Source organism: Manihot esculenta, chromosome 7 (assembly GCF_001659605.2).
Source record: "Manihot esculenta cultivar AM560-2 chromosome 7, M.esculenta_v8, whole genome shotgun sequence".
Classification (NCBI taxonomy): Eukaryota; Viridiplantae; Streptophyta; class Magnoliopsida; order Malpighiales; family Euphorbiaceae; genus Manihot; species Manihot esculenta.
The window spans coordinates 7,635,967-7,651,620 of record NC_035167.2 but is presented as its reverse complement, the minus strand read 5'-3'; the positions used below and the strand labels follow the sequence as shown (position 1 = coordinate 7,651,620).

Below are 15,654 nucleotides of genomic sequence, written 5' to 3'. Positions count from 1 at the left end.
TAATGCACTCGTCTCTTTGGGTTATCACCAATCTCAATCAGATCACTCCCTCTTTGTTAAAAATTCTTCTAGTTCTAATGGATCATTTATCTTTTACAAGACTTAAATTTCTCCTTCTAAAAGCCTGCTTTGATTTACTGTGATAACCAATTTGCTATTCACATAGCAGCTAATCCCACATTCCATGAACGTACCAAGCACATTGAACTGGATTGTCACCTAGTTCAAGATAAAGTTAGCTAAAGAACTATCAAACTACTACTTGTTTCCACAATAGATCAAATAGCAGACATTTTTACTAAGCCCCTGTCATTCGCTCCTTTCAAGATACTTAAACTCAAGCTGGGAATGAAAGACCTCCATTCTCCAGCTTGTGTAGGGGGAGAGGGATATTATGAGTTATTTAATCTAGAAGGATAGCAAATTATACTCTAGATACTAATAGAAGCTAGTTAGTTAAACTGTTGTAACCGACTCTACTGAGTTAGTTCTCTAGCTACTATTCATGTATATAAGCAGTAGAAGTATCAATGAGAAAGTATCAAGAATACACTCTTTTCAATCTTTTTATTAATATATAATGAAAACAAGAACAAAAAACTAAAAACATATATAAAGTCTTACATAATTCACTTAGATATACCAACCCTCTAGCTGATCAACCTATAATATTTTGCATTCTATTCTTACACTCTAAAATCTTATTTCCAGCTATGCCATTTCTTATGGGTAAGATGGATCTTAACCTCACATTTTAATGTCTACATGTCTCAGTGCATAAAAAATTGACTATGTAAATGAAATTTCAATGATTTTAGGGGAAAATGCTCCAAAACAAGCAATCTTTTGACTCCTTTGATGCAGTATCCGACCAACGTAATAAGATTTTTGTAACTAACACTACTAACAACCTTAATCTCTTGCTCCAATTCTTTTTTTAACTGTTCATCCGGAAGTTGTTTAAGTTTCTTAATTGCAACAACTTTGCATCTAGTGATCCCTTATAAACTTGACCAAAATTGCCTTCTGCCAAGGAGATTTGCATTGGAAAACTTGTCAATTGCATCTGTAAGTTTATCATAGCTATATTCCCTTAGCCCAAATTTTCTTGATAAAGTAGATCCACTATTAGAGCAAATTATAACAACATCAAAGTAAAAGGAAAAAAAAAAATTGAGATCCAAATACTTGCGAACGATTTGATTGATCCTGCTCTTGCTATAAAATTTGTATATTTAAATGCTAAAACATCAAGACAACTTCTAAGGGCTAAAAAATGGAACCCATAAAAATAAATTAAAAAGAAAAAGCTAATTTTTTCATAATTTCATAAATAGGAGTATAGTTTAAGAGCCTCCATGAAGCCATACTTTAATACTATGAACTTGTTACTACAAGGTGTCATCTTAAAGAATACTTCTACTGCCAGTGTCATGATCAGCCACAGAGTTCCTGAAACAACTCATCAAACAAACTATTACTCTCTTATTTGGAATAAAAAATTTCACAAGAATTCAATCCAATTTATTATTTTTCTATCAAATTTCATGTTTAGAATGTAAAAATTCATTTTTATTTTAACTTACAAAATTTTCATTTTTACAAAAAATAAAATCATGTATGATTTTGAAAAAATCATTTAAATTATTTTTTTGAGAAATGAGTTATACAAAACGAAATTTTCATTTTCAAATAGAATAAAATTATGCATAATTCTAAAAAAATTTATTTGAATTTTTTTTATACAATAAATCATAAGAAACGGAGAGTTAATATCTGTGAGTTAATACAGTACTATGTGAGATGAATGGAAAAGAGACAAAGAGGGAAAACTTTAGAGTTGAGGACTTTAGAAAAAACAGAGGAAAATGTTCAAACTTTATAGTTGATTAAACAAATAAATGATGATGGATAGTAGACTATTTCTTTTATATAGATTTATGATATAAATATATAAGTTTTATTTTTTTTTTATAAATTTAATTATATATTTATGCTTTAAATCTATATATTAAAAAATAATATATATTTTCAAATAATCATTTTATACTTGTCGCACGCAATATTTATTTATTTACTATATACTTTTAACGGTGGAGACAAATTTTCAAGGATAATTTTCCACTCGTTGGCCAACCCTGTCAGTGTCAAACATGTTCATGTATACTTATAAAATAATATTTAAGATTATCATTAATCGATTGATTGATAACAACTTTTAAATAATTTAAAATGGGAGGAAATAGTATTTTTCTTTAAATAATCATTGCATTAATATAAATCGTAATAATATTGTTTTTATTTTACCTTTTAATTTAAGATATTAAATAACATTGCGAAATAATTTTCCACATTTTGGTTAAAATATTTAATCAAAGATATCTTTACGCTAGTTTATATATACGAAATTAAATTTTAATTTTTAAAAATATATTTACAAATTTAATCAAATGCATTTAAAAATATATTAATCACCCATTCTTCATTAGGATAGTATTTAGTCGATTCGGTTTAAAATCGAATCGAGTCAAATAAATTAAAAATCAAAATTTTAGTATTTATAAAAATCAAATCAAATTGATTTTAATTAGAAATCAAATCGAACTGAATCAGTCTGATTCAGTTCAATTCGATTCGATTTGGTTTGATCGGTTTGAATTTTTAATAAACTTTTTATTTTTTATACTTTATTTTTAATATTTTAAAATTTAATTAAAATATTTTAATATTTAATCTCTTTATATTAATGAAAATAATATATTATTATCACTAAATCAATTCGGTTCAGTTTTTTTGATTTTTTATCAAAATCGAATCGAATCGAAATAACTGAAATTTTTAAAATTAAAATCAAATCGAATCAAAATAAATAAAAAATCAAATTAAAAATTTAAATTAATTTAATTCAATTGATTTTTTTAATTTGAACTCTCGCTACCAAAATCTATAGGGAAGCTTAACGAGACCCTGAACTGAACATAGAATGTACAGCCAATACTCATGAGTTTACCAATTACAAACTCAAACCTACAAAATTGATAAATTCAGTTTTTTTTCTTAATATCTTTTCATTTCATTTCCTTTCTTCCTCTTCACCATTTTTGCCACGAAAAAACAAATAAATAATAATTTCATTACAATTTCAATAACCTTTGCAGGCAACAATCTAATCTTCCATGCACTAGCAATAATTCACAACATTTCTCCTAAGGGCATGGCTTCTACTTTTAGCAAACGAATCTTCATCTTCAACTTCTCTAAAAGAACAAGGCTTATCCTCATCAATTCTCCCAATCTTCCCCACCCCAACACTATAACTTCTCCCCATATCACTAAACTCCATTGTCCTTCGTCTTAGCTCTAACCTTTGTCGATTACTCATGTTCAATGATTCCCTCATAGTACGCTGCAAAAGTTGTCTGAATTCTTCATCTTGGTTGCCTCCTTCTGAAGAGATAACAACACTGCAACTCTCAGGCAAGTACACACTTTGAGACACTGCCGGACCACCGATTATTACGGCGTTATATCCAACCCTTCCGCCACACTCTAGCATCCTCTTTACGTAGAAGTCTCTGGCTTTACTGAGAATCATAATGGGTGCTAATATGATTCGCAGCAACAGCTTGTTTGCTTTACTCCCCATTATTGCTTTTCACCTAGCTAGATATAATCAATGAGCTCAGGGGATGGATCTGTACTGGAACTTGGTTTCTGAAGAAGATTATTAAATTTGAAAATTTTGGATGGAGTATAGAGATCTGTGTTTGTGTATTTATATATATATATATCCATAGTTGTTTGATTGCTTCTTCGAAGTAAAATATACAATGGAAGTTTGAATGGAAAAGCAAAACGTCTGCGTTTGGACATTTTCAAACTAGGTCAAAACGAGTGAATGAAAAGTTCAAATGCAAATAACCCAAAAAATATATATACCGGTAGAGAAAAATTCTTTATCTGCAACTGGGAGTTTAAATACTATTTTTAAAAAAAAATAATTTACAGTATAGTCCCTGAAATTTTATAAAATCTACAATTTAATTCCTTTATTTTAATAATAAACTATTTAATCTCTAAATTTTTATTATATTAAAAAAATAATTATTCTATTAAATTTAATATTAGATAACTAGATCGAAAGAATTAAATTATTATAAATACTAAAATTCTAAAAATTAAATTATTACAAATTATTAAAATTAAAAAGATTAAATTATAATTAAAAGTGAAATTTATAGGATTGAATTATTATGATTTAACAATGAATTTTAATAGGATTATTTTATTAATAAAATAAAAACTAAATTCTTTTTTGATAAAATGGTAAGAATTAAATTGTATATTTTATTAATTTTTAGGGATAATTATAAATTATCAAAAAATAAATATTTTTTAAAATTTTTATTTATAACTGATATGTGAAATAAGTAAATAAACTGAATATGTAAAAAAAAAAAAATTGAACAGATCAAACATGAGCACTGATATATTAATAACCCAACATAATGAAAATATAATCTGAACATTTAATTATTATCCGAATGTCAGCCTTGGAACGAGCACCGGACGAAAAATATTATCGGCTATCTTTTACTAATTCTCATTTAAAAAAATTTCAATAAAAAATTCTGTTAAAAAATCCAAATTAGAGTAAATCCGATTGGTACCCTTAATTATTTTATTTCTATTTTAAAATTATTTAATTAAATTTTATTTAGTATTTTTATAAAAAGAATAGTCAATTTATTTTACTTTAATAAAAAAATAAATAATATGAATATTTATAATTATAAAAATTAAATAATAAATATACTTAAACTAAATAGTATTAAAATTTAAGACAGAATTAATTGTTTCTTATATAAAAAAAATTATATAATTTAATGTTATAATATATATATATTTAATTAAATAATTTTAAAATAAAATAGTTAATAAATTTTTAAAAATTTTAAAAACAATTATTAAATACGATACTGTCTACTATAAATATTAAATCGTACAGATAAATTTATTTATACAAAATTAAATAAAATTCACTTATATTTATTTTAAATTTATAATCAACCGAATTCAAATAAAAATTTCTAATATATATATTAACAATCACAGAGTGGAGAAACAGTCCCAAATTCATTATTTTATGAGAGAGAGGCTTTTGAAACTTGAAAAACCAAGTCATATGATTGTATAGTACAATGACCAAGTCATGAGTGACCCACCAAGAAAATTAATTAAAATTAACTCATTAAATACTTTAATTAAAATTATAATTTATTAAATATTTAAATTTATAAATTTATAATAATTAAATATAAATTAACTATGTATTTAAAATAATTCCATTTATTATTTATTATATTTTAATTATACTAACCGTATTTTAAATTTTTGTAAAATAATAAAGTTAATTATCTTACAGTAAATTTATTATTTTACAATAATTTAAGCATAATGAAAAAAAAGTCAAAAAGCAATTACTAAAATTTATAGTACAGTTAGGAATAATTATTGAGATATTTTTAATTTTTTTTATGACACATGTGATTTTTATTTAATTGTAGGATTTTTATAAATTTAGAGTTTAAATAAGTTTTGATTTTATTTTAGAAATTCAATTAGTCAATAAAAAAATAGTATAAGAATATAAGTATTAGCTAAAATAAAATACTTTGTAAATAACAAAGAATTCTAAATTTTATAACCATGATATATGGATTAAAAATTTTGATAAAAATTGATTGAGGTTAATGATTAAAATCGAGATAAATGTGAAAAAATTAATTTTATCATCTAAAATTTTAAAATTAAGGTATAAATATGAAATTTATAAATATTTTGATGTTTTTTAATAATTTTTTTAAAAAATATATTAAAACGTTCGTGATCTTTCAAGAAATCTACTTATTAGTCTATTTGTTAATTTTAGCAGTTATATATTTACTATTTAGTCCTTATAATTTAAGAAAATTTATTAATTGGTTCTTAATTTTATAAAAAAATAATAATTAATTTTTCTATATTGAAAATATTTTAAATTTTTTTATAACACTTAACCATTAAAATTAATAGAATGATTAATTAGTATATTTTTTAAAAATTTAAAATATTTTAATATATTTTTAAAATCAATAAATTAATTAATAAATAAATTTATTTATTTACTAAATAGTAATTTATTCGAGAAGGATAATGATGTCATTGGGGTTGTAATAAGGATATGATACATAAAATCATGGTGAATCAATGTTTTTTTAATAATAGCTTATAAAATATTTGTAGGGTAAAATTAATAATTTATTCGGGTTATAACAAAGATTATATTGCCGTTTGGTATATATTTTTTTATGAAAAAAAATAAATATATTTTGTGAAAAAAATAAATTTTATTAATAAAATTTAATTTGTTTTTATTTATGAAAAAATTTATTTATTTAGAAGTCAATTCAATTCTTTTATATTAAATAAATTAATAATAAATTTACTATTTTTATTATTTTTAAACTAAATATAAAAATTTACTTTTATAAATAAAAATATTTTTATCACATTGAAAAATATTTATTAATATTTTTATAATATTTAAAATATGATTAAAAAATTAAAAATTAAGATTTTTTAATGAAGAAAATAATATAATAAATTAATATTAATTATAAATACATTAAATATTAATAGTTAATATTAAATTAAATTAATTTTTCAAAGAAAAATTAGTAATTAAAAATAAAAAATAAATTTAAAATTAAAACAAACAAAATAAAAAGAAAAAAAAAACTCTCAAAAACTAATTAAGTAATTTTGATGTAAATAGTCGTAAATGAAATCATTTCTCATAAAATTTTAATAATTTAATTTTAATTCAAAATTAATTTTAACAAAAATTCTAGAGAATTGAATTTTTATCTAAATAGTTTTGCAAAATAAAAATAATTAAGAAAATAAATTTATTTCTTTTAAATTTTTTCAAAATTAGTCATTTCAAAAAACGGCGGCAAGAGGTAGAATACAGTGTTTATGTTAAGTTTTTTTAATAAGAATATTTATGTTAAGTTTTTTTTTTTGAATTTTTAATAAAATAACAATTTATTTACATATGAAAAAGATTATACATTTTTCTGAGCTTCTCAAACATAACATAATCAGAATGGAGCTAGCTTTCCTTATATTTCTGAAAAAATAAACTAAAACTAATATTCATTTCAAGTGGCATTATGCCCATTTGGCTATCAAGCCATAGAACCCTTACCCAAAAACAAGTGAAATACTAGCATGAACCTGCAACCAATAATTGCTTTGCATTTTAGGGTTCATAAAATCTTCAGCAACTGGGTCTACAAGTGATCCAGCAGAAGCAGAATCTAACACTCCTTCCACCATAGAGCTGTTGGAGTATTCTCTTGTAACTAACTATATATGTGGTATTCTTATCCTCGATGTAATTATTGTTGGAGTCATATCGCTTGAGACTTGAATTTTGCCAGAAAAATGCATCCATTAAGACCCATGCCTTCAAAGAATTGATAGAATAGTAAAACTTTGAAGTTTTTATTTGAACTCTCAAGAATTACATCCTCAAAGATTCTTATATATATAGAGCTTTTGATAATGATAATAGTAAAGGACTTAATAGTGTTGCGACTTTCAGAAGCTCTTAATGATCTTCCAATTATCACTGAGTGAACCACAATACCCATGACTTCAAGTTATAGAATACAACCCGATAGAAAACTACTGGGAATTGTAACAAAGAAACGATAGTTAATGCAAAATAAGAAGGTAGTATATGAAATTATAGCGAACGAGATCATGTGAGACTAAATTTTTAGATTTAATGATGATTGAAATTACTAAAAATTTAATAATATCTGTGGATATATTATAAGAAAAAAAAGATAGTTAAAGAGAAAATGAAGCTAATTAGGCTGTTAGAATAGAGAAGATGAAACGAAGAAATGAGAGATGAAACGTGACCAAATGCTAGGGTTCGACAACAGTGAGGATGTAGAAATGAAGGAAAAACTAATAGTGTTAGTGTGATTGTAATGAAGGAGATGATAATAATTGTAAGTATTGTGAGGAGAACACGTATGCTAATAAGATTGCTAATCTGGCTCTCTCTGGTATATGCTCTTCCAGGGGTAGAGGAAAGGTACGGCAAGGGGGCATGTGCCGTACCGGCGATCGAAAAATGCTTTGAAGGGAATGAAGGTGCCGCAGCGGCGCAGCCGGTGCCCTATCAAAGGGAAGCTCCTGGCTCCGCCACTGTACTCTCCCCTAAGGTGGTTGCGTTTTTAGCCATGGATGAAAAAGTCATCTACCTCTAGTCTTCTGAGTTAGTTTTGAATTTATAGAGTTTTTTTTTCTAAAAAAAAAAAAAAAATTCTACACCTAATATGATTGGTAGGAGAACATTTCCTTATGCATGAGGTTATTAGCTCTTCTTGCGTGAACTAAGTAGGTTGATCATGCGGATGAATGATACATATTTTAATTTCTTTTAAAAGGAATTTTTCATGTTAAGAAATTATTATTTTTTATTTTAAATAAATAAATTATAAAAAAAATGTTAATTAAAATTAGATTCTTGTAATAATCTTTCTCAAAAAATCAAGGGTTCTTCCTCATCAATTGTTCCAAGCTTCCCTACATACCTTTTCCTCCCTATCCCATTATTACTACATTTTCTTTCTTTCACAAGCTTCTGTGCATGAATATTCGACTCCACTTCTTCAGAAATCGGCCTTCTTCTCTCAGAAACTGATCGTAGAAGTTTCAAGCTAACCTCCTCATGATCATTTCTCATACTCGATGAACTAACTCTGAAGCTCCACGGCAAGCTCATTTGCGGAACAGGACAGAACACTGCAGCATCGGAACCAGGACAGTCCTCCACGCATGTCGCACAAAGATCTGTCGTCTTACGGACAACCTTGATCAGTGCTGAAACAATCTTCACCAACTTGTTTTGCTTCTTTGCCTCTTTTCCCATTTTTCCCAGATAGATTAATTTATGAAGTAGTTGTTGGATATGTATATATGAGAAGGAAGAGTGAGGGAGAGGTGATGGATTTATAGATGCTGTGGTCAGACTCTTGAGGGTTTTGACCTGTTTATTGGAAGTAGTACAGAAGTTTGAACTGAAATTTTGGGACTGGCTAGCCTTCTTTTTGTCCTATTTATATATTGATTTTGTTCTTTGTTAGAAGAACAGAAGCATCAAACAGTCAGGTCAACAATATTGGTAGTCAGCAGTAAACATGGCAAATTATATAGAGAAACTCCAATAGCACTTGTCTTCACTAGACCACTTATTTGTCTGTTCCAGCCCTTTGTTTCCATTCTCATATTGTAAGCTTCTTGACTTTGAATTCAAACTTCAATCTTTTATTGTATAAATACAACCTCAGTCCCTTCTCTCATTCATCAACACTTTCCCATTTTTCCTTTGATTAATTTCATCAACAAATATTAGAAAAAAAAGAAAGAAAATCTCAACATGAGAAGCCAGATGCAGAAGCAAGCAATGTCCATGGAAGTAGTTATCTCAGCACCCATCAAGATCATAAGCAAGGCTACAGATTTTTACAGCAAGTGCATGGAGGAGTTTGCTGGTAATGTAAGCTTCATAATGGGGCGATATTCTTTCTTCATCCTTAGATTACAAACATGTCAAGAAGCTTCACTGCTAGCTCTTCGAAGGCATGCCACTCCCATGAAGTTTTACTTTTAGAAGCATGATAATTTCTTGTTAGTAGAAATACTCCAAGACCTTGGAGAGAGAACATTTATTTATTTATTTATTTATTATAACGTGAAATGTGATTGTTTATTCTTTCTATTGCAATCTTTTAATCTATTTTAGTTTTTAATTTCTACTTAATGAAATGTGTCAAATGAAAAAAATATTTATAAATTATTTAGATCAATTGAAATTGAAATGTTACATAAATTTACATTAACATATAGTTATTTCTACGAAAAAAATGTGAGCTTTTATTTGAAATTGAGCCCGAAATCCCAATTCTTCTGATAGCATGTGAAAATTACTTTAAAATAACAATAGTTGAAATTTCAAGAGAAAAACTTGTTTATTTTAATTTATTATAGACTTAAAATATAGACAAATTAGTCCCTCTAGAAAAAAAAAAATAAATGAGATTCAATTTCTTATATTTTAGATTTATAGTAAGTCAAATTCAGATAAGAATTTCTGAAATTTCAAAGTTGAATTTGTGAAATTTGATTCTAAGCTTTATAATTTCTCATGTCCAACTTAATTTTACATTTTGATGACCTTTAATGGATAATAGTGGATGTAAATGACGGATTCAGAAATTTTGTTCAAGGTTGGATTTTAATGAATAATAACGTAGAATAAAATATGTAAAATAAATATATATTCAAAAATTTATAAAAAATTAATAAAATATTATAATTAAATTATAATTTTTTTATTTTTTTATTGATTAAAATATATTAATAACACCTTTATTTTAATATTTATAAATATATTTTTCAATTTAAATAAAAAATAAACTCTTAAATAGTTTATCTTTTATTTTATCATGAAGTTGAATTTTAATAATATTTATTATAAAAAAAAACTTTCTACAACTATATAAAAACTTATAAAAAAATAATACTGTTAAAATAATATAATTATTTAATATAATATTTACTATAAAGTTTATTTATTTTTTTATCAAATTATCTAACCCATTAGCTATAAAAACAATATTTTCATTTTATTTTTTCTTAAATTTAAATAATCTAACTTATTATCTATAAAAATAATATTTAATTTATATTTAAATATTTTTAAATTTAAATTATCTAACCTATTATCATTAAATTTATATTTTTAAAATTAAATTATTTTTTAAATTTAAATAGTCTATGAAACTTATTAATTAATAAAACATTATTCATAAAATATTTTTATTTATAAAAATTTAAAATTGATTTCTCTAAATTTAGATAGTTTAATAAATAATTTTAATTATATAAATAGATTAGAAACTAATTACGTTAGATAATTACTTCATATTAATAATAACATATAAAATTAAATTACGAATGAATAATTTTTTAAAAGAAATTTATATATTGGAGTTATTGGAGTTAAAATTTTAAAGATGAAAAATAAAATTTTTAGATTGAAAAAAATAAAAAATGAAAAGGATAAAATAAAATAAATAACTAAAATTAAATAATATTAAATGCGAATAAACATTTATTTGATAAAAAAATTAAAAAAATTAATTTTATAAAATATAAAATATTTTAATTAAATAGTTTTAGAATAAAAACTAACCAATAAATTTTTTAAATATACAAGAATTTAATAATAATTTTTTCTGTTATATATTAAACTATCTAAATATTCTTATAAAATTTAAAAATTTTCAGGAAGCTCGTAGGCTTGCCCCTCTCTAGATCTCTCGACGTAGATCAGGCAGCTGATGGTTTTTGTTTAATCTTTGGTAACTAAATTTGATAGGATATAAACGCACGTGCATGGGTGTACAACTTAAAACTATAATGATTTTAAATAGATTATTGAGTTTAACTTACCATTTACTTTAATTAAAATAACGAAAATATCCTTTATTATATATTTTTAATTTAAAACAATATAATTCTTGAGATTTTATTATATTTATAATAAAATTTTTATAATTTTTTAAATTAATCATTATATTTTATAATTATTTAGAGATAAAATCTTAAAATTGATCTCAAATTCTTATATTTTATAATTAAATTCTTAAGTATATTTTGAAATACGTTGTTTTAATTTTTAAATAATTATAATATTTAAAAATAAGTTTCATATTTTATGTGAATTGAACCTTAATATTATAGTTATTTATAAAAAAATCTTTATATTAAATAAATTAATGTTTAAATATTATAAAAATTTATAAATACATTTTATAATTTAAAAATATTGAAAATCAAATTAAGCTATGTCATATATATTTTAAGTGAAACTATATTATAGTGAAAGAATTGGTTCAACTGATTAAGAAAATATATTGAGTGTGGGATGGTTTGTGAGTTTAATTTCTATTATAAGCAAGTTTTTTTAAAAAAATAAATGAAAACGATTTGGTTAAAAAATCAAATTCAAATCGTTTGATTTACTGGTTTGATCAAAGTCTGATTGATCCGCATTGGATTGATCCAGTTCTATTAAAGGGTTAATAGCTTAAACTGAACCGAACCATAGTCTGGTTCTTGGTTAAATCAATTTGTCCGGCCTAGTTTTAACAATTATGTTTTGGTTGGAGTTTTTTATTTAAAGGATAATTTAGTTTTTTTTATAAAAATTAATGGCAAGTTAACTCTAATTCTAACAGCAGAGACTAAATTGTAATTTTTTTCAATTGTTAAGAACTAAATTGTAGGTTTTTAACAACACAAAGACTAAAATAGATATTTCATTAAACCAAATAATTAAACTGTAATTTACTCTTAATTCAACCATTATTTATGCTAATGATTATTTATTATTTTTAATGACTACATATATTTTGATCATATAAAGAGTAAATTAAAAAATTGTTATTTTAGTCTTAATAATTTTAATAGAATATTTTGTTCCCAATAAAACAAATTTTAATAAGATAAATTCATATACCAACTTATAAAACAAAAGCTTCAAAATATAATTTTTGGGAGAGCCAAGCTATTCCTATCAGTTGGAAACAGTTATTGGTGTCATGGTTGTGTTTCTGGTGGAACTAGCAGTACTTATTAGGTCACAGTGCTTTGGATCTTCCCTAAGGGGTTGAACCCACTGCAGAAGGATTTTATCTTCCAATGCCCTTGGGACCTCAGCTATAGAGACACTCAATAAGGTTATTTCTCTATGATGAGCTGGTATGTGTAACGACCCGAAAATCAGACCGCTACCGGCGCTAGGATCCGGGTCGGCTTAAGGCCGCCAAGACCCGTAGCAAGCCTGACATACATCCTGAAACCTGTTTAATCCCATACATGATCAACAACATACATAAAAATTTGAAACTTTTCTTTCACTCATAAGCCAAACTCAACCTGCAAACACTGAGCATACTCATAATCATAATCATGACCCCTCCGTGGGATCTCATCAATGCCCCAATGGGCGATACATCATAAGATGAGTTGGCTTACATAAACATCATAAAAAGATTTAAGATCATGTATTAAAAGGGATACCTCATACATAAAGTCAAGCACAATCTCTAATCCTCAATAGTCATTACATACTTAAAACTGTACTTTTACATAACATTAATACATTTATCATGTCCACACTATCTATTACAAATACGAAACTTCAATACTCTTGTAAACCTCCTGGTCTACCCTGTACCTGCAATCCTGGGGAAATTGGGAGAGGGGTGAGCTACTAGAGCCCAGTGAGCAGAATGATAAAAACATTTAAATCATATGGACCATGGAATGCATCACATCACAGCTAATCACAATCAAGGATGAACTTGTCACCAATAGCCCTCTACATGGTCCAACTATGCCAGAACGTATAATGGGTCCTGGTCTTTCCCTTACATAACATATCATAACATAACAGTGTCCAACTGTGCCAGAACGTAGAATGGGTCCTGGTCTTTCCCTTACATAGTGCCAGCGAACGTAGAATGGGTCCCACTGGTCTTACATTCCGTACCGTACATATCACATCGTCATATCATAGGTCGAGGGCTATGGATCATCAAACATTCATCCACATCAACATTTAAAATATGCAATGCAACATATTCGTGAATTCTAATGCAAGCAACCTAATTCATCACATGGCATTCATGATGCGTGAAACATGCTGAAAAGTCCATTATTTGCTTAAAAACATAATAAGTTATTCCACTCACCTCTGGGTAGCTCTGACCAGACACTGGAGCAGCTGACTCACTGCTAGGGTCCTCGGTTCCTCGGGTCCGAACCTACACAGGTGGACTCAAATGAGGGACCAAACAAACAAGAACATAACTCTAAACTACTCCCCAAAAACCCCCTAAAACATCATGAAACAATCATAGAAAAACATGCAAGAAATGGCTGAACAGGGCACTTTCGGCGGCAGGTTCGGCGGCCGAAAGTCCCTCCAGAGCCGAAAGTCAGGCAGGTTCGGCGGCACCTTCGGCGGCGGAAACTCCCAGACAGAGGCGAAACTCATGCATGTTCGGTGGCACTTTCGACGACCGAAACTCCCAGACAGAGACGAAAGTCTCCTTTCGGGGGCAAGCTTCGGCAGCCGAAGGCTGCCTCCACAAGAGGGTTCGGCGGCCGAAAGTCCCTTCGGCTGCCGAACCTGGTTTCTCCCAAAGGGCAGAAACTCGGTTCAAACATGCACAAATGCCTCCAAACTCAAACCAACATGCATTTAGCTCAACCAAAACATGCATTCAAGCTCCTAGGGGTCTCAAACTACCTTAAACCCCAACTACAACACATCAAACACACATTACAAGCCACATTGTTCAAGAACATACATTTATACCCATAAACATAACTATGACCTAAACATGCATTCTATCCCCATGAACTTCATAAAACTTACTTAAATCATAATATAAGCTAGAGATCGACTCTTACCTCTTGAAGATCGAGAGTAGAGGAGACCAAACTTGGAGTTGGGAGAGATTTGAGTTCTTGACCCTCAAAGCTCCAAAACTTTGCTCAAAAGCTCAAATCTTCAAAACGAAGTTAAAACAAATGAAAAACTTGAAAGATCTAGAGGAAAAACATCAAAGATCGGTGAGGGACGGCGGAAAGCTCACCTTGGCCGAAAATGGGGAAAAGCTCGCCCGTTTTCGGCTAAGGGACCCTTTTATAGTGACTGGCCAGGCCACGTTCGGGGGCCGAATGTGCCTCCGCATGCATGTCATGTTCGGCGGCCGAACTTGGACTTCCTCACTTATGCTTTCGGGGGCCTAAAGGCGCTCCCGAAGGCATGCATGTTCGGCGGCCGAACTTGAGGTTCGGCGGCCAAACCTGAGTTTTCCTCCAAGGTTGTTTTTGTGCAAAAACTCATTTCTATTTTACTTAAAACCATGAAATACCTTAAAACATTTTATGAAAACATGATTCTACCCTACTAGAGGCTTCCGACATCCGAGATTCCACCGGACGGTAGGAATTCCGATACCGGAGTCTAGCCGAATATTACAGTATGGGTTTGTGATCTACTTCTCCGTGTTGGGTATACTTATTTAAAGCTTTAGGACCTCATTCTAGTCTTCTGTCCACATGTTCTCTCCTTCGATCCTTAGGATGTCTACAAGAGGTGTCTCTCTCCCGAGACTTCTTCATGAAACGACTGGTTATTAAGGTATCATCCTACCTGATATATTTCTCTGTCCTCTACATCAGGTCTACTAGTGTATGTTAGGAAACTTCTTGCTCAAAGACCTAAAAAATTCTACTGAAGTGGTTCCTTTCTGCATCGCTTCCACGGCCCTAGATTTGTCAAGATCAGGGATCTGTAGGGCTTCATTATTAAACTAGGCTACGTACTCTTGAAAGGTCTTGTCCCTCCTCTGTTTCACCGTCTTGAGGTAACTGATCTTCCTTTGAGCTGGCACGCTGGCAATGAACCTCCCATGAAAGATTTTGCCAAGTCTCCAAAAGTTTTAATGC

The 15,654-nt window shown here is 27.7% G+C and overlaps 1 protein-coding gene across 1 annotated transcript; it reads right to left on the bottom strand.

Annotated features, from left to right (window-relative positions):
• Positions 1-3,173: 3,173 nt before the first annotated feature.
• On the bottom strand, positions 3,174-3,650 carry LOC122724030. Its single transcript, XM_043958244.1, has one exon. The coding sequence runs from the start codon at positions 3,644-3,646 to the stop codon at positions 3,182-3,184; it is 465 nt and encodes a 154-aa protein (XP_043814179.1). The 5' UTR covers positions 3,647-3,650; the 3' UTR covers positions 3,174-3,181.
• Positions 3,651-15,654: the final 12,004 nt, after the last annotated feature.

Excerpts from the sequence above, each read along its gene's own strand:
- LOC122724030 (XM_043958244.1), bottom strand. The coding sequence starts at position 3,646 with ATGGGGAGTAAAGCAAACAAGCTGTTGCTGCGAATCATATTAGCACCC.